Raw genomic sequence first — 20,889 nt, 5'->3', positions numbered from 1 at the left:
CTTTAAACACATGATTAATTTGATAAAAAAAAACACAAGGATTAATCAAAATTCTTTTTAAAAATCAATAATGCACTCTTTTGAGTAAAAAAGAGTTAATGATGGTTGTCACTTGTACACGTTTCTTTACAGCACGTATCTAGGCAACACATATCAAATTAATGATGGTTATTTACAGCAGTTACTTTGCCATAAAATTCCCAAAATCAGCTCAATTGAGTCGTTATCTCATTCAATAAATCACAATACAACAGAATGATTTTGTTTAAAATTCAGAAACGAAGCCCCTCAAGCAGACCAACACAGAGAATTATTCTTACATAACCACGATCAAGTTCAAGACATCTGTATATTCAAATTTCCAGCAGGTACTTTGTCATACCTCAACACATAGAATTATTCTTACATAACCACGATCAAGTTCAAGAAATCTGTGTCGATGTAATGCCTACATTGTGAAATGAATCGATGTAATAATGTTAAAATTAAGTATTTGCAGATGGCAAGGATTAATCAAAATTCTTTTTAAAAATCAATAATGCACTCTTTTGAGTAAAAAAGAGTTAATGACGGTTGTCACTTGTAGATGGTTATCAAATTAATCCTGTGTCTAAAGATACACTATATGGTGTCTTTTTTGTCCTAATCTATCTCGATGTGTGAAGGTGCTACCAAGGTTTTGGGCAATGATTACTGGCATCCAAATTATCAAAGATTTTTACATGTTTCAAAGGTTTTGCAAATGTTGGCTGTTGCACTTGCACTCGCTTTATATCCTTACGAAAAAGAGGAATTAGCAACGCCACTCCGTCTCAATCCCATGAAAATCCTCGACTCCCCGAGCGAATTAGGTGTCAATTAATGTAAGTTTCCTTGATTCTCCGATTTTATTCAAAATTAAGCGTTGGAAATTCGAATATACAGATGTCTTGAACTTGATCGTGGTTATGTAAGAATAATTCTATGTGTTGGTCTGCTTGAGGGGCTTCGTTTTTTAATTTTAAACAAAATCGTTCTGTTGTATTGTGATTTATTGAATGAGAGAACGACCCAATTGAGCTGATTTTAGGAATTTTATGGCAAAGTACCTGTTGTAAATAACCATCATTAATTTGATACGTGTTGCTAGTAAGTGTTTCTTCCACAATTTCAGCTCGGGAAGGGTGTTCGATCAATGAAACGGCTGCAAATACTCAATTTTAACATTATTACATCGATTCATTTCACAATATAGGCGTTAAATCTCCTAGTGTAAAAATAAATCCATACTTTTGTATTTACTGTTATATTACATGTATTGATTTTGATTATTAATGATGGTTCATTGTAGACGATAGTTTCTCAGGATTCAACGATGATACCTATATTAAAATCAACAAGCCAATAGGAAGTTGTAGATTAGTTTATCTTTCTGCCCAGAATGAATGCCAACGATCCTCCCAATGGCCGCGCGATGCTATAAGTGCCTTCTCTCTGACCAACAGTCAACTAGAAGTAGAAGACTGCTTTATGACGGGCTTTTCCACCTTTGTGTCGACTGAATCACTCTTAAGGGTGTATGCGGATTGTCGTCCTTGGGCCACTCCTCTTACTAGGAATTGTTTCATCTTTTCTTAATTTAATCTGTTTATTCAAGCAAGTCACAGTCGCAAAGAGACGAAACTTCTTGGCAAACTCCTGACCACCGCGTGATGAAAGTATGGATTTATTTTAGAAAACCAACACTTGTAATCCGCGCAAGATCGGTGCGTACTCTCGCGGAAAACACGACTTATTTGAATAACTTGGTGCCATCGGGCTCCGCGCTAGTGTCTTTGGGTGCCTTTTCATAGAGTAACCCAGTTCGTCGACCACTTCTTGCAACGAGTTCAGCCGCTTGACCATCGGGATCATCTTAGGCAGAAGGCTTAATTTCTTCTTCTGGGTATTCTAGAGCGGTAATTGCAAATAGAAAGGGCAGACAGGAGTTTACACGGAATATAAGGGAGAACTTTGGCTAAAGACTCGAAAAAGGTCTTATATTAACCCTCATCAAGTTGATGATAAAATCCATTGACGTGACATTATGCGCTTGGCTATCCCCCCTCAATCGAGTGAATACCCATTTATTGAATTGAATAGGTCGGAAAGGTTAAAGGGTTCTTTCTCGTAAAGCACCATTTCTATCATTCCTCGCCTTACAAACAAACAGTTCCCGGTTCCGAAAGCATAACGGATTTTTTGATTGAGTTCTCGGATGTGAAGCCAAAAAGAAGGGGAGGGGGATTTGAATTCTGGAAATAAGTCGATATTAATGTGAAATTTGAATGTGATCAAACACATTTCAGCCTCTGCCTTCGAGCATCGGATGCTCTACGTCGAACTGAAAAGTACCTGAACTTTATCACGATTTAGATAGAAATAGCGCAGACAGAAACCGAGAGAAGAGAGATAGAGAGAAAATTGGTTTTTCAAGTTGTAAATTTTGAAACGAGGATGTCAAGTATTTATAGGAAATGAAATGACCCTTCAGTATGATAAGATTCAGTGTCCCTTCGACATATCAAAGGTTATTTAACCCTTGAGCAACCCAAATGTTATTGACCTTTCAAAAATGTAAAGATTATTTTACTTCCAAAAATCCAAATGTTACTGGTTTTTCAGAAGCCAAAGGTTATTTGACATTTTATTAATTTTCATTCATTAATAAAATTATAACACTGAGAGTAATCGGATGGGGAGATAAAAGCTAAGCCGAGGGGTCACACATCGCACATCATCGTGTTATATTCGAGTATAGTTACCATTATTGGCTTTCTATACTCCACAGATGTTTATCAAATATTGCATCTTCACAACATGCATTGCATTACATTACACATTGAATTCAATAAAGTTCTTCTTCGGTTTTATACTATTGCATCTTCACATCACACATTGCATTCAATAAAGTTCTGGTTCGGTTTTATACTGGTCGTTTCATATCGGATATATGCTTAAAAGAGAGGGTGCGTATGCAGGAAGTCACATGTGAGGTTGCATATTATAAGTAGCATAATAAGCTAATAGTTGGGTACAATAATCCTAGTATATTATATGTATTTCGGGATAAGTTCCGAAGATTTTATTCATCTGTGGTTTATTTACTTTAATTGTATGTGTGGACATATTCACATGATGGTTGTATGTGCCTATATTACTTACATGATACCATATTGGTTTCAGTATTTGATATGACTGTCATAGTTTTGGGTTCATAATGAATCAAAGTTTAAGCCTGTTTACCATTTTTTTTAATTTAACCAGGGGCGGAGCTAGGATTTTTATTGAGTGTAGACATCAATATATTATAATTAATAAATAAAAAATAGCACCGATTAATCGATAATTTTTAAGATTTGAACACATGTCTACGTACATAACCAGTAGCACCTATTAATTGATGTTAAAACACCAAAAATATGACGAAGAACAAAGCGTACAGAATTTTCAATAAAAAATTTTTGATAGAAAATATAAACTCTACATTCGAAATATGCAAAAAAACATTCTCGATTGCAAAAAACATACACAATATTAAAACAATTGAATGATTGACTAACAATGGAAAAATAACTGAACCTAAATTTTGGGAATTGTGAGAAGAAAACATTGTAAAAAATTCTAAAAATTTGAGCCAAAAATTTGGGTATAAAAATTATTAAAAGAAAAAAATTATTCTTTTTTTGGATCCAACATCTAAGCATGTAATTATAATAGGTAAAAATTTTAAAATTTAGGTAAAAAAATTATATATATGTACATTATTTTTGGGCCCAGTGTGGCCAAAAGCCCACATTGGGGTGGCTTCGCCACTGAATCTAAGCAAGTTGTATGTTAGAGCACCCACAATGGGTGTTCATAGCATTGTGGGTGGGTGTTATTAACACCCACCCACAAGAGAGAGAAGATGGGCGTTCACAGCGCCCATCTTCCTTTCTTTTCTTTTTTTTTTTTGTACAAAATCACGCCCCATCACTTTGTTGCAAGCACGCGCCAGAAAGAGAGTGTGCAGGTGCAGACGCGGGCCCCACGCGTCTGCACCTGCATTACTTTATTTTTTTTTAATTTTTTTTAATTTTTTAATTTAAATAATAATAAATAACGGTAATATATTCAATTATTTGTCAGATTGTGTCAAACTAGTGCATTTTTTAACGGAAACTTTTTTTTTTGTTATTTAATTTATTTTATTTTTAATATAAAAAAATAAATAAATAAATTATAACGGCTAGTTAACGGCTAGTTAGAATTTTCATCTATAAATACCCTTCAATGCTATCACCAAAATTCATTCCACTTCCAACACTCTTCAATTCTACTTTCATTCTCTCCTATATCTTTCTTACTCTTTTCTGAAATATTATTTTCTATCCGAAATGGATGAAAATACGAGGGCATATCTTACATATTTGTTAAATTCTACACAAAAATCGCAAGAAAATGCATCTTCCCAAAATCCACAAATTCCACCAACTCATCAATGTCCACATCCATTTCCAAATATGCAGTTTCCTCCACAAAACGTTCAAAATTTCCAAGGATTTGAAAATTTTATGAGCCATCCGAATTATACCTCCAGAGGTCCACCACAACCGCTTCCAGCCGAATATTGGCAAAACACGAGTCATCCACCATTCACGCCGCCAGTTCTTCAAGGCTTTGGTACCCCATACACAACTGGTACGTATTTTTCATCTTCGATGCCGACTGAACCTGCATCTCCGACTTTTGTCCCATAGACTCAACTTTCCGATCGTGAATTCCCAATCGAGGTGGTGAATTTAGAAAAAACAATTCCGAATGCTGAGGGTACGAGAAAGCGTTCGACTTGGACATAGGTTGAAGATGAGGTCTTGGCCAGAAGTTTTGTCACAATCAGTGATGATCCAATAATCGGCAATGACCAGAAGGCAGATGCATTTTGGGGACGTGTCGCAAGCTACTACAATGACAATCGTCCTGCAAGTTCAAACAGCAGAAAAGCTAATGTTATACGGTCACATTGGCACAACACAATCCAAAAGAAGGAAAATCTATTCAACGCAAATTACAATAGTATTTACAGTTTATATCGCAGTGGTCACAGTGATGAAGACATATTGAGGTTTGCGTATGAAAAATATCGCGAAGAAAACAATGGTGTTGCGTTCAACCTCGAGCATGTGTGGAGAATTGTTAAAGATCGTCCAATGTTTACTCCACAATCCGATGATCACTTTGTGGCCACAAAGAAGACGAGGACCTCTGAGTCAGGAGCAAGCAACACATTTTCCAACTAAAATGTGAGCGTAGACATAGATGACGAAGATAATCGTCCAATGGGTAGGAAGGCAGCAAAAAGAAAGGGAAAAGACAAAGTCAAATCGACCATGGAGGATCTGACAGTAAACTATGACAATATTTTTTCAAAGTTCAATGAGTACACAAACGTAAAGAAGTCTGAAGTCGATCTGAAACAAAACAACTTGAAGTTGAGGAGATTAAGGAAAAAGCTTCCTTGTCCAATGCAGAAGCAAAGAATCGTCGATTGAGGTTGAAGGAGTACGAGATCTTGAACAAAGACACCTCGGAAATGACTACTGAGCAACTTATCATACATGAATGTTTGTGCAAGGATATCAGGTCCAGTTGGAATATATAAATTGTTTGCGCATTTCGATTGATTGTATTGTTTAATTATTGCATTTCGAAGTATTTGTATTGTTTAGTTATTGTATTTTCGAGTGATTGTAATGTAGTATTTTCGAGTGATTGTAATTTTTAATTATTGTGGTTTCGAGTTATTGTAATTTTTAATTAGTGTGGTTCCAATTATCGTGATTTAAAATTTTTATCAACTTTGAAAACTAGTCATTACAAAGTAGTAATATCAAATTTCTAATTATCCAACAACTTGACTTATTAGATTGAATTAAATGAAGACAAATAAAATCAACTTACAACTTTTTTCGAAATAAACAAAATTATATTTTCAAAACATATTGAGTTAATTAATAGATTTCAAAGATATATAAATAGATGGTGCTAAGCAAATAATCTTATCTTTGAAGCAAAATGGGTTTGATAAAAGAAATATAGAACAAAAAAGGAAAGAAAATATGGTGGAATTGGTATAATTATTAAAGTAGTTGGATTGCTCAAGTTATGTGGATTCTCTAAGAATGCAAGCCACGTTAGGTATCTACTATAATCAATTTTTGAAACTTTTTTTATTAAAATAATATAAAAATAAAGAATATATATTAAAGTATACAATTTGAAAAAGTTGATGAATGTATTAAACTATTTTTGCAAAATAGTCGTAAGAAACTATCCGTTGCAAACTAGCCGTTATAATCTAATCGTTGCAAAATAGCCGTTGAAAACTAGTCGTTGCAAGATATCCTTTATATATAGACACATTGTGCTAAGATATTTGCATTTCACTAAGATAACTTACAAACACATATACAACAATATATTTCCTCCGAAAATGTCTCATTCCACAGACAGCTCTAGGTCAAGTTCCAGTTCGACAAGAGAAGAAGAAGAAGTACATGTTCAAATCGATGAGCAAGATGATGATCCGGTAGAAGATCTGATGTTAATGGTACTTCAACAACACCAACAAGTTATGGAAGCATATCAGAGGAGAGAAACACGCAGAAGAAGTAGTTCATCCAAAGAAATCGTGAAGTCGGTCATGAGAGGCTCGTCAATGATTATTTCTCTACAAACCCGGTGTATCATGATGGAATATTTCGAAGACGGTTTCGAATGCGAAGAGATTTATTCTTTCGCATAGTGACTGCCTTAGAGAATCATTCGACGTTTTTTCAACAAAGGGAAGATGCTGTGCGAAGAAAAGGATTGTCACCACTACAAAAATGCACCGCTGCGATTCGTAAACTAGCTTACGGAGTCCCTGCAGATCATCTTGACGAGTACCTACGTATGGGTGAATCCACTGCCATCAGGTGTCTTTTCAAATTTTGTGAATACTTGGTTGAAATATTTGGTGATAGGTACTTAAGAAGACCAAATGCTGATGATGTTCAACGTCTTCTTCAAATGCATGATGACAGACACGGCTTCCCTGGCATGTTGGGTAGCCTTGATTGTATGCATTGGAAATGGAAAAATTGTCCGGTTGCTTGGAAAGGTCAATGTGGGTCACCAACAATTGTGCTAGAGGCTGTCGCGTCTCATGACTTGTGGATTTGGCATGCCTTCTTTGGGGTCGCCGGTTCACGCAACGATATCAACGTGTTATATGAATCTCCAATCTTCAACAACGTCTTGCAAGGAAATGCGCCGGAGGTTAATTTTACGGTGAACGGCACTACATATACGAAAGGTTATTATTTAACATATGGAATATATCCCGAGTGGGCTACTTTCGTTAAGGCTTTTCCTTGCCCGGAGGATCCCAAGAGAAAGTTGTTTAAGGAAAGACAGGAATCTGCAAGAAAAGATGTCGAGCGGGCATTTGGTGTGCTCCAATCTCGATGGGCGATTGTCAAAGGCCCAGCTCGCTATTTGTATAGGAAAAAATTAAAACAAATAATGTTAGCATGCATTATTTTGCATAACATGATTATTGAGGACGAAGGAGGTCACGTGATAGATTGGTACAACGATGAAGGGGAGGATTTAACTGTGGCAGGAGTTCACTATAGGTCATAGGGAATTGGATCGTTTTGGACCTGCGTCTTTCTTCTCTAAGCAAAGCAGACTTTTCCAATAAGGCGCTACCTTACCAATGAGCTCTCGAGCCATGTATCATCCCCTCTTTCCATAGAGGAAAGATAAAGAAAAATAAAAGATATAGTGATCGTGCCGTAAGACCTTGTTCAAGTGGAGCATATCTGGGGAAATTGCAACAACATGAATCCGTGAATTAATATTGTATTTGTTATTTTTAATTTCTTTGTATTGTGATTTTTTTAAAGTTATTGTTGCATTTGAATTTAATAATTTCGTGTGTTGAATAAATATATTAAAATGATTTTTTTATTTTTAAAATTAATTAAATTAAAACTTAAAATATAATATTATAATTATAAATATATTATAAAATGTAAAGAAAATGAATTTATTTAGTATAAAATAATTTTATAATATTGAGTGGAATGTGGGACCCATAAATAATGAATGTTAATGTTAATAGGATTGTGGTGAAAAGAAGGATGTGTTATTAACAGTGGGGTTCACAACTTTTGATGAGTTGGAGAGTGTTATTGTGTTAATAACAAGATGGCATTGCGGATGCTCTTAATTATGAATAGGAGTCAAGTGCCTCACACTGATGAAGCTGAGTTTTATCGGGCAGCGGATTTTTGTCGCAACCCCATTTCTAATGCCATTTGCCAGAACCCAAATGTTTTCTTCTGCTTCAGTCAAATTCCGGGAAGTTGGCGTTTCTATGGTTCAAGGTGCTTCCAGGGGAATCGGCCTTGAGTTCGTGAGCCCATTTTCTTTACCCTTGATCAAAAGGAAGAAGTATTTTTTACTTTTTTGCTTTTTTGCAAATTAAATTAAGGGATATTATCTGTCATGCATAAATTAGGTCAAACAATTGTTCGAGAAATTTTTTATATTCCCTATTGATGTGTGGGTTTATATTAAGACAAAATCTTTGGAATATGTTTTTCTTTTACATTTCATGATTAATTTCTCTGAGTTTTTCTGTGAAGTTCAATCATACTGTATCTTCCATTCAGTGTTGGTAATTATCAAAGTGGTGGCTTGTGTTGTTCCTGCCAATCGTGTTAAATGTCAACAGTGTGTATAATATAGGTCAAACAATTGTTAGAGAAATGCAACAACGGGAATGTTGTGGCAACATGCCGCAATCCTAATGAGGCCACCGGCCTACTTGAATTGAAGAATAAGTTTACAGGACGCCTGGATATTCATCGTTTGGACCTCACTGTTGATAGCACAATTGAGGTATTAAAGCCTTTCAAGCTGTTGTTTACCTTGTTTTGATCTTGTTAAAAAATGGGTACGTGAGTGATTGCATAGTCAGTATACTCGTTGCTAGACTTTATTTGATACACGCTCCTGTGTTGGTGTGCTGTCATTTAAACTACACTTGATTCTCAGGAAGTGGCCAAGTCTGTAGAAGACAAATATGGTTATCTAAACCTTCTCGTCAATGCATCGGGAATACTATCGATGCCTGACATTTTGCGACCAGGTTGATACTGTTTTTGTTGTAGAAGCTGAACTAGTTAATGGTATATACTAAGTAAAATGAATGAACCATTAATTTCATCATTCAATGCAGAAACAACATTGAGTAAAGTTAACAGAGAAGCACTACTTCTTGCCTATGAGGTTAATGCCGTTGGTCCTCTATTGGTCACTAAGGTATGATTAATCAGTTTACACTGTATGTCTTGTTCGAGCAGAGTGTTCCTCAGTGAGAAAATGTTTGGTTTGACATGTGCTTTTGATGTCTGATTTATACAAAAAGCACATGTGGCCTTTGCTCAAGGCTGGAGGAGGAACTGGAACTGATAGAGATTTTGCGATAGTTGCAAGTATAAGCGCCAGGGTAGGATCCATTGGAGATAATCATTTAGGAGGGTGGCACTCGTATCGATCTTCTAAGGCTGCACTTAATCAGTGTATGAATCTGTTCTTTCTTGAGCTCAAATTTTAAATTGTCAGATCATGTTCACTTCATGAAACCTTTGTCTCCAATGTCATGCAGTGACGAAAACTGTGTCCGTGGAGTTTGCCCGTAAGAAAGATCCAATTGTATGCATGTTGTTGCATCCAGGCACTGTAGATACAGATTTATCTAGACCTTTTCAGGGAAATGTCCCAAAAGATAAACTATTCACGAAAGAATTTTCAGTGCAGAAGTTGTTAAGCATCATCAACAGCGCAAAGGGTTCAGACAATGGCAAGTTTTTCGCCTGGGATGGCCAGGAGATACCATGGTGATGCATTCTATTTCCGAATTATTTGGTAGAATTTCCTCCTCTGTTGGATGAGATGGGATTTTTTCATTTATTCCTCCCATTTCGATTTCAAGTTACAGAATCATAGTCAGTTAAAAGCAATACATATTCAGTCAATTTTATTTTTTCAATTCTAAGTGAATGGATATTATGTGTTGCATAGAGATGACCATGAATATCCGACCCTAGTCCAACTCGTTTGGGTAATGTTAATTGGGTATGAGCTGAGTAATGGGTATTCAACTTTTGTACCCGGATGGGTATAGGTTGGGTAATGGTTTTACAATACACTACACATATCAACCTATTTACGTTTTTAGTATGTGGAACTTGGGATTCAGTTGCTAATATCAAATATAAGCAACAATTAAATCTACATGTCAGAAAATTTTGTTTGATGGATGAAAATCACTACAAAATATTAAAATACGTTATAAATATGTTATATTTAGAGGGTGTTTGGAAGAGCTTATAAGCTTTTGAAAACAGCTTATAAGCTGTTTCAGAGCTTATAAGTTCTTTAAGTTTGTGTGGCAAATTTTTTGTCAAACAGTTTAAAAGCTGTCAAAATAAGCTGTTTTTAAAAAAAATAATGCGAAGGGTATTTTTTTTTCAAAAATATTTTATTTTGATATTTTATTTCACCATATTATCATTATATATTTTATTAAATTTTCGCAACACCCTTTGTACATTTTTTATATATAATTTATCAATTTTTTTCAAAAGTAAAATTAAATTTTTTTTATTTTTTTAATATATGTTTAATATTTATAATAAATTTAAAACTATTTTTAAATGTATGTTAATATTTAAATTATTTTTATAGTATGTTACCCTTTTTGGTAATTTCAACAATAAAAAGATCTTATAATTCTAAACACATCAATATATTTAATTTGTTAAAAATAAGTTCATCCAAACACTTTAATAACTTATTTTTAAAATAAGACCTGACAACTTATAAGCTTCAAAAACAACTTATAAGCTCCTAAAACTTATAAGTTGTTTTTAATAGGTTTAGCCAAACACCCTCTTAATACTAACTATTTCAGATCTTATACAAAACTAATGTAGTGACCCGCACCGTGATCACCTATTAATTAAGAACTTACACATGCATTTAACTTACTAAACAATAATCAGATTTAAACAACGGAAAACATAACCAGCTACAATTACAAGGAAATGAATCTGTAAATACATAAGTTATACAACCATATCGAAGGTAATATATAAACCCAAATAACATAAGTACTGGAAGCTTAGACAGAACACAAACATTTTCAAATGCTAACAACTTGCAGCCTATGCTTTCCCGGAACCATCCACCTCATCCAATCGCAAACCTGCCTCATGGATTAAGATGTCCCAAAAACAGTACGAGGACGTGAGCATAAAATGCTCAACACGAGAGTATGAATATACAAATATTATATGTGCATGTATGCAAGTGTACGGGCACCAGGACTCAGGGTCAAAAAATACTGCTCACTAACTCGGCGCCAAGGTATATATAGCACTCTGCGCCGTCACACTTGGAGGTGGCTCATATACCTAATGTGGACAATTGTGAACTGATCACGAGTCCACGTGTCCAACCATCCACTACACGTAGGATGAGAACCCTACTACAGACTATCTCAAGGATACAAGCTCAATATGAACATGCATGAAGCAAAATATCATGACAGGTATATGCCGATAAAAATCATGCCACATAAACAATGCAAACAAATAATACATGCAAACTCACTCAGGATATCTCGAACAGTACTTTCGTACCTCAAATAACCAACTGATAAGCAAATCCCGCTCTACTGTCCAAGCCTATAATCATAAGATTACTATATCACTAAACCATATCTAAAAGTCATAACTAAGCTAATAGATACTCCCAAACTATTTATAGGATCTCGAGTTTACCTCCGTCCGTCGTCATCCTTTTGTTATCGAATGCCCCAGAACTTGGGCACAACTCCGCTACGAATTTTGGACACCTCGCCAATACCCACCCCTAGCCAAAGAAGGCTGGAAAACCACTAAAACTACTAAGAAGTCTAGAGAAATGATGGTGAATTAGTGCTCAAATCTGAATTTCGGAGCCTTTCTTTTTAGGCCAAGATTGGAGCTTCCGATCTGCAAACACCACGCCAACAAGTGTCCCTGCTAGTAGATCGGAGCTTCCTCCCCTCCACCAATGATGTCATCCTGCTGACATCACTATTTGACACTTGGTTGAAGATGATCGAAGCTTCCGATCTCAATGCAGTTCGGTGCTTCCGATCTGTCCTCAAACTAAGGACTCTCTTTGTTATTTGTAAACGTTCTGGATCCAATTTTCAACTTTATTAATCCAATAGAAATTTCCTTTAATAATGTTTTAACCTTTAAAATCATTTAATTTTGTAAAATGGAACTAAGATACTACATTCTCCCTCGCTTTAGATATTTTCGTCTTCGAATTACATCTTAAGTATGCAAACTCAACACTGAGCAAATCATTCTTTATTAACATAGAACATTTTACAAGTTATAACATAAAAATACAATCAAAATAACTCAGGATGCTCTAAACACATGTGGCTCTCTAGTTTTCAAGTGGCTTCCTCAGTGCCTCGATGTTGTCACTGAACTAGAACAAGAGGAATAATCTTATTATGTAACACATTGTCTTTATGACCCATGATACGTAATGGTCTCTCTACATAAATCAGATCTGTATCCAACTGAACCTCAAACTGCTGCAAGATGTGAGACTCATCAGCCACATATCGTCACAACAACGATAAATGGAACACATTGTGGATACTAGACAAATACGGTGGTAAAGCCAATTTGTATGCTAGATCTCCAACACTCTCCAAAATCACAAATGAACCAATAAACCTTGGAGATTGCTTTCCGTTGAGACCAAATCTCAAAATACTGCGGAAAGGTGAAGCTCTCAGAAATACTTTCTCACCAACCTGAAATTGCAAAGGTCGACGCTTAATGTTAGCATAGCTAGCTTGTTTGTCTTGTGCAATTTTAATCCGCTTCTTGATCTGCCCAATGATATCAGCAGCCTGTTGAACTTATTCTGGTCCCTCAACCTGTCGCTCCCCCAATTCTTCCCAGAACAGTGCAGTACGACATCTTCGACCGTACAATGCTTCAAATGGTGTCATACCAATACTGTGATGATAACTGTTGTAGTACGCGAATTCAATTAATGGCAATTGATCTTGCCATGCTGGACCAAAATTCATAGCACAAGCTTGCAATATATCCTCAAGAGTACGAATAGTACGCTCTGACTGTCCGTCAGTGTCTGGGTGATAAGCAGTACTCAAACTGAGTGTAGTGCCCAATGCATGCTGAAAAATCCCCTAGAATCTATAAGTAAACCTGGGGTCTCGATCACTGACAATGCTCATAGGTATTCCATGGAATATCACAATCTCCTGAAAGAGAGCCATCCGATCAAAAGTATAATCTCGGTTATACGGAATGAAGTGTGCTGACTTGGTGAGTCGATCTACCATAAACCAGGTATCATCACAATTCCTCCAGGATATCGGCAAATGGGTCACAAAGTCCATTGTGATCAATTCCATTTCTACTCAAGAATAGGCAAACTGTGCAGTAATCCTCCAGGTCGTCGATGTTCCACCTTAACTTATTGACACACCAGGCACTTGGACAAATACTGGTTAACACTCCGTTTAATTCCTTTCCACCAACACCGAGTTTGCAAAATCTTTGCACATCTTATTGCTCCTTGATGAATACTCAACTTGGTACGATGAGCTTGAGATAGAATCTCACTTCTCAGAGTATCATCCTCAGGTACTACAATACGACCTGACAAACAAAAGAGACCATCAACCTGCTAGTGAAATCCGAACGTAGTATCATCTCTAGCTAAACGAGCCAATCGCTGAGTCTTAGGGTCGGACATCTGAGCATCTCGAATCTGAGAATACAAGGTTGGCTCAGATAAAATTGCAAAAATCTGAATACTCCTAATACCTTTCTTATGCTTGAAGGTATAACCCAAAAAACAACAATCCTGAATTACACTGGAAACAAGACAAGTCTAAAGTGCAGATACTCGCACCTTATGACTCAAAGCATCCACAGTGAGATTAGCAGCTCCCGGATGGTATTTAATCTCACAATCATAGTGTGAGACCCCTGTCCCACATGGTAAAAATGAAAGGTTTAAAATAAATTTAAAATGGGCTACAATGGACTTCTATAGCAATTTGGGTTAATAGTTTTTGTAAAGCGGAGACGAATACGAAGTAGTTGCTATATGGGCTCATTGTGCAGTCGCGCAGGCACGGGCCTGGGCCCGAGGCGTGACAGAATCGTATCAGAGCCGACCTCTCTTGGAATGCGGTGGTCGCATTCTGCACGCAAGCAGAAACTAGATTGTGATTGTTTTGGTTTGTTATCCTTCTACAGAGATCCGTTTGAGGTCAAATTTGTTGGGTTAGAACCGCCTGGATGTTGGCTAAGTATGGGCGGTGGTTTCACGGTCAAAGGTGGCATGAGCAGGCAGCACGATTAGATTATCTGAAGCCGCTCAGGGCTGCTTAGAGTTGGGTTTAGGGAGAGGTAAGCTAGGGTTGTGTCTTGTGTTTTGGCTGGTCGGGCTTGGCTTTTTGGGTCCGGGTCTGGTCTAAAATATAATGGGTCAATTTATTTTGGTCAGGGTATGGATTATATTAGTTGGGCTCGGGTATTTTTATTTTAAATTAAATAAGAGTTTAAGTAGTTAATTAATGGGTTGAACTTGACTAATTAATTAATTGAATTAATTTTATGGGCTTTAATAATTATTGAAGTGAGCTCACTAATTTGTCATGGGCCGTGTGATCCATGAGAATTATCGGGCCAAGTTGTGCCGAGTTTAGAAATTTTATCGGTCTAATTTATAAGTTAATGGTTAGTTAGGAATTTTATTAATTTAATTTTAAGTTAATTAGTTAATGGGTTTAAATTACGTTTTAAGTGAGCCCATTAGTTTCTCATGGGCCTGGGGGCCCATGAAGCTTAATGAGCCAGGTCAAGTTGGGCTTTTGAGTTTTTGGGTCAGTCTAAGAATTTTTGAGTTTAAGTCTAGTGGTCAGCAGCTCGAACAAGTCCTTGGAAAAATAAATTAATCGTAAATATATATTTAATTCATGTATATATTTTATTAGTTATATAAGTATGATTTTTAAGAAAATAAATTAAGTATATATTTACGGGAAAATTTTCATGAAATAAAAAAATAAATGAGAATTTTAAGTTCATGCATCATTAAGAATTTTCATGATAAGTTTAAGAGCATGTTATGAAATTATTTTATGGAAGTTTAAGTGAAGGTGGAAAATGATGTGGTTGAAGGCCGGGATACCTGGGCCCGGTGACCTTACTAATGATGTATAAGTATAATGAGCTTATGGATCCAGCTGAGAGGGCTGGTGAAGTGGCAGCACAGATGTGGAAATCCCACCGTCGCGTACGTTGATTTTTAGATTGATCATTCGCTTAGTATGAGGCCACCGACATGGATACGACCTGTTGAGAACTAAGAAAACATGATAAGTCATTTTATGAGATTCATTAAGTATGATGTTTGTGTTTAGCATGATAATGATGCAATATAATTATTTATTCATGTTTATATGCATATATTTTTTTTAAGATCATGCACGTATATTTATATTCACGTATTTTATATGATATGTACTTGTATGTGGTTTCATTTTGTTATGTAAAGATAGAACGTGCTGAGACTCTAGGCTCACTAGATTTAAATGGTGCAGGTGAGCAGAATGTTAATGAGGGTAATGTGTTCCCGACTGGCGGCGAGGACGTAAGAGTATCCAGGCGGCTAGAACCCGTGACCATTGCTCTATGATAATTTTTATATTGAGATATAGAACATTTGTTTCCGCACATGTTTATTATGTCAAATTTTTTTGTGTATGCATGGATTTTAGATTTAAGTATTTATCTTCTAAGTTTGCATGGATTTTTGTGAAAGAATTATTATTAGAAATTTTATTATGGAATATTTATAAATGATTATTTAGTAATTAATTTTAAGTATTTAATTTCATGCATGTACTTTCATTGTATTTATTGTATATATGTATTAATATTCACTACAAGAAAAATTGAAAACGACAACGGATAAAATCTGTTGTCGTAGGGGGGGTTAAAATCGTTGTAACTGTTGGTATTGTAAAAAACATGTCCAACGACAACAGTTTATATCGGTTGTCTTTGAAGACATACCACAACGGTTTTTGCAACAGTTTATATAAATTGTCTTTGGAGACATATGACAACGGTTCTACAACAGTTTAAATCTGTTGTCTTTTGAGGCTTACGACAACGTTTTTGCAACAATTTAAATCCGTTGTCTTTGGAGACATACGACAACGATTTTGCAACAGGTTAAATCCGTTGTCGTTTCTAAAAAAAACAAAAAAATTAATATACAAATTTTCAATATTATAAATCAATCAAAATTTAATATTTCAAAAATAAAATTTAATATACATTTTTCAGTATTATAAATCACTCAAAATTCGAATTCTAAATCAATGCATACTAGAAAATAGAGCTATGAACTAATGATCTTGATAAATTTGGAACCCTCCTTTCACAATCTTCAATCTTCAATCTTGCTACCTTGCTGGACAATTCAAATGTCGCAATCTCAGTTATAAGGTTATATTTTTCGAATGATTCAATATATAGGCAAACAATCTCAATTATAAGAACAATACAAATTTAGCAAAACAACATGATAATCTCAATGCATCCCATCAAAATTACATCTAACCAAAGCATTATAAAATAAAACTTTCCATTTCCTCTAAATTTACTTAACCAAGATACATTATATACGAACAACAAATTCATGAAATCAATTAATAAATATGAAAGAAGATTCGATCTTCCATCTTTTGGAAAGATGGAAAATATGAATTTACCTCTTAAAGAAGATTCGAACTTCACTTGACTGTGAAGTGAACTCCCAATCATCATCGATTGTACTACCCCCCAATTCGATGGAATCAACTAAGGTCATCACAGATGAATACATAGTTATAAATTCAACAAGTTATATAGCATAGACAAAAGAACCATGAATAACCGAATAATTTACAATATGTGATAAACACATAAAAGTCTTATCATAAAGAAATATGCAAATCCTAGTAGTTAACTCTCGTAGTGACAAATATGATACACACCCATCTGCTTTGGACTTGCCAAACTCACCAAATTGTCTCAACTATTAATATATGTCAAACTAAGCTAAAGATTTTTGTTTTTGTTCGTTAACTTGTAAATTGTTACATTATTTATAATAATTTATAAGAACAATTTATGAAAATACAGAATTATTGAAAATTTAGAATACACACAGGCATTAGCATATGTAATATATTCTCTAAATCCTAAGTTCCATTAAGATTATAGTGTTTCAACTTAAATACCTATGCAAGTGATTATAATACTCTACCATTGAAAAACATTTTTACTAATCATTATCCTTCCATTATTCTGAAGCAAATTAAACTACGTCAGCAAATGCGTAAAGTGTGTCACATGCAAAAACCTTATCCTTGGAGCACACCACAATGAGATGGAATGAAAGAAATTGTTGAATTCTCCTACGTATAGTGTGATTAGACTTCCTAACACAAGTTTGACACTTCCTTCAAACATTATGCTGCTAATTAGCATAACTTATGACCAACTAAGGGATACTCTAAAGTATGGAAGAGAAACTCTTACCCTTGAGGAGGTCACTGGTGCTGCGTATTAAGCTTAATAAACCAGTTGGTGAAGGCTTAAATGTAAGAGGTAGGTCAGTAGATAGGAAAGATCACAATGGAAAAACTAGACCATGGTCCAGGTCAAAATCAAGGTCCAAGAGAGTGTGCTGGTTATGCAAGAAATAAGGGCATATTAGAAGGTTTTGTCCTTCCAGAAAGCATATTAAAGGGCAAGAAACAGTCTCAATTAATGATACAGCAAACGTATTGAAGGAAATATGAGTTTGCTGAAGTCCTAACTATATCTTCAGAGGATACAAAAGAGGACTGGATACTTGACTCAGGCTGCTCCTATCATATGACTCCAAGGAAAGACTGGTTTACTGATTAAGGCCAGTTGATGATGGTTATGTACTGCTAGGAAACAATGATCCTGCAAAATTCATGGTATTAGGTCCATAAGATTAAGAATGTGGGATGGCACATTAAAAAAAATAACTGATGTAAGATACATACCAGACTTGAAGAGGAATCTAATTTCCTTAGGCACATTAGATCAAAAAGGACTCAGTTACAAAGCTCAAAATGGCACGCTTAAAGTGATCAGAGGCTCACTAGTTGTAATGAAAGGCATCTTGAATCAAGGCCTTTATGTGCTTCAAGGATCTACCCTAACAGCAGAGGTGAATGTGTCTACATCATCAAATGGCAACACTCATCTTTGGCATAGAAGACTAGGCCATATGAGTCTTAGAGGACTTCAAGAAATAAGCAAACAAGGAATGCTGGATCCAGAATTAATAAGCAAACTTGACTTCTGTGAACACTGTGTACTAGGAAAAACTCACAGACTCAAGTTCTATACTGCAACTCACAATTCAAAGCAAGCACTGGACTGCATACATGCAGACTTGTGGGGTGCATCGTCGGTACCTTTCTCACTCTCTAAATGTCAGTATTTTATTTCTTTGATCGATGACTATAGTAGGAAAGTATGGATTTATTTCCTAAGAACCAAAAATCAAGCTTTTGATAAGTTTGTTGAATGGAAAACATTAGTTGAAAATCAATCGGGTAACAAAATTTATACATTGAGAATAGATAATGGGCTTGTGTTCTGTAATTATGAATTTGACACTTTTTGCGTTAAGAACGGTATTACAAGGCATAGAACTTGTACATATACACCACAACAAAACGGTGTTGCAGAACATATGAATAGAGCCATCATGGACAAGGTGAGGTGCATGCTAAATGAGAGTGGTCTACCTCCTAAATTTTGGGCAGAAGCTGCTTAAACAGCTTGTTATTTGATAAATTTAAGTCCATATTCTGCCATTGACCTGATGGTTCCAGAGCAAAAATGGTCAAAACACAAAACTATGTACAAGCATCTAAGAACTTTTGGTTGTATTGTGTTTGTTCATTCAAATCAAGGCAAGTTAAGCCCTAGAGCAAAGAAAGGAGTGTTTCTTGGTTATCCAACTGATGATAAAGGCTATAAAGTTTGGCTAATTGAAGATCTTAAATTCGTAATAAGTCGCGATGTTATTTTTAATGAACTTTAATTTTATAAAACTGACAAGAATGGAGCAGAAAAGGCCAGCTCTAACCAAGCTGAGCAGAATCTTCATGACAGGGATATGAAGCAGAACACAAAACCTGATGCAAATGTAGGTGGAGTCAGTTGTGAAACACCTGATAATCTAGTTGATACTCTTCAAACTAATACATCGGCAGCTAATCAGAATGATGATAAGATGGATCTAAAACAAGGGGAACAGGAAGACTCTAAACAGGATCCAGCTCTTGATGAATATTTTCTTGCAAGGGATAGAGTAAGAAGAGATATAAAATTTCCATCCAGATTTGCCTCATCCGAGTTCACTGCATTTGCACTAAATGTGGCTGACTTAATGGAGTTAGAGGAGCCAACAACATATACTGAAGCTGTAAAGTGCAAAGAGTGGAACCAGTGGAAGACAGCAATGAATGATGAATATTAATCACTCATGAAGAAAAAGACTTAGGTGATGGTTGATAAACCAAGGGACAAGAAAGTCATAGGGTGTAAGTGGGTATTCAAAAGAAAACCAGGAATACCAGGTGTAGAAAGACCAAGGTATAAGGCAAGACTAGTGGCAAAGGGCTTTTCACAAGTTGAAGGAGTGGATTATCATGAAGTGTTTTCACCAGTGTTTAACATACATCTATTAGAGTTTTGTTAGCCATCACAGCTTCTCAAGACATGGAACTTGAACAATTAGACGTCAAGACAACTTTATTACATGGAAACCTAGATGAAAAGAAATACATGTTACAACCAGAAGGTTTTGAGGTTGATTCAAAGACTGGAAAAGTGTGTCTCCTACAGAAAGCACTCTATGGATAAAGACAATCCCCCCGACAGTGGTATAAGTGTTTTGATGAGTTCATGTTGCTGAAAGGATTCACAAGATCAAAATATGACAGTTGTGTGTATTTCAGACAGTTACCTAATCTGTCATATATCTATCTTTTGATCTATGTGGATGACATGCTTATATCATGTAAAGATCATACTGAGATTAGAAGGTTGAAGGATCTTCTTAATACTGAATTTGAAATGAAAGATCTTGACCCTGCAAAACAGATCTTGGGGGTTGAGATCAACAGAAATAGAAAGTTGTGCTCTTTGTCCCAAGAAATATGCATTAACAAAATTCTGAGTATCTTCAGTATGACGGAAGCAAGGGCGGTAAACACACCAGTAGGAGAACATTTTAAACTAATGGCGATGAAAGATGATCAAGAGGAGTTGGAAGCAATCCACATGCGAAATATACCATAATCTAATGTGATAGGAAGCATAATGTACTTAATGGTATCCACTAGGCCCTGATATTTCTTATGGTTTGGGCCTTGTAAGTCGATTTATGAGTAAGCCAAGCAGAGAGCATTGGCAAGCAGTTATGTAGTAGCTCGTACCCTAATTAAGGGATTAATCAATGCTAATTAAACAAATTGGGTATCGGACGGATCGAAAGCTCCGAAGGTACGATCGAAAGCTCCGAAAAGAATCGGAAGCTCCAATGAGCGATCGGAAGCTCCGATCGAATTACGTCATCCATGACGTCTGGATGATCGGAAGCTCCTAACAGGAT

The 20,889-nt window shown here is 35.7% G+C and overlaps 2 protein-coding genes across 3 annotated transcripts; both read left to right on the top strand.

The window, feature by feature from the left end:
- The first annotated feature begins 844 nt into the window (after window positions 1-844).
- On the top strand, window positions 845-10,175 carry LOC140884422 (uncharacterized). Of its 2 annotated transcripts, none has more exons than XM_073291178.1 (7): window positions 845-863; window positions 8,289-8,464; window positions 8,800-8,952; window positions 9,109-9,202; window positions 9,293-9,375; window positions 9,482-9,635; window positions 9,722-10,175. In XM_073291178.1, the coding sequence occupies exons 2-7, from the start codon at window positions 8,309-8,311 to the stop codon at window positions 9,955-9,957; spliced, it is 876 nt and encodes a 291-aa protein (XP_073147279.1). In that variant the 5' UTR covers window positions 845-863; window positions 8,289-8,308; the 3' UTR covers window positions 9,958-10,175. The 2 variants fall into 2 exon arrangements, with proteins under 2 accessions (XP_073147279.1, XP_073147278.1); XM_073291177.1 differs by lacking the exon at window positions 845-863 and adding an exon at window positions 2,701-2,773 and having other exon boundaries at window positions 9,722-10,174.
- LOC140877259 (protein ANTAGONIST OF LIKE HETEROCHROMATIN PROTEIN 1-like) lies at window positions 6,778-7,686 on the top strand. The gene has a single exon (XM_073280799.1). The coding sequence runs from the start codon at window positions 6,778-6,780 to the stop codon at window positions 7,684-7,686; it is 909 nt and encodes a 302-aa protein (XP_073136900.1).
- Window positions 10,176-20,889: the final 10,714 nt, after the last annotated feature.

This window comes from Henckelia pumila, chromosome 2 (assembly GCF_033568475.1).
Source record: "Henckelia pumila isolate YLH828 chromosome 2, ASM3356847v2, whole genome shotgun sequence".
In the NCBI taxonomy this organism is placed as follows: Eukaryota; Viridiplantae; Streptophyta; class Magnoliopsida; order Lamiales; family Gesneriaceae; genus Henckelia; species Henckelia pumila.
This window is presented reverse-complemented; position numbering and strand designations above follow the sequence as displayed.

Coding starts and splice junctions, on each gene's coding strand:
- LOC140877259 (XM_073280799.1), top strand. CDS start 6,778: ATGCGAAGAGATTTATTCTTTCGCATAGTGACTGCCTTAGAGAATCAT.
- LOC140884422 (XM_073291178.1), top strand. CDS start 8,309: ATGAAGCTGAGTTTTATCGGGCAGCGGATTTTTGTCGCAACCCCATTT. Junction 8,953..9,108: donor CTGTTGATAGCACAATTGAG/GTATTAAAGCCT, acceptor CTTGATTCTCAG/GAAGTGGCCAAGTCTGTAGA. Junction 9,203..9,292: donor GCCTGACATTTTGCGACCAG/GTTGATACTGTT, acceptor CATTCAATGCAG/AAACAACATTGAGTAAAGTT.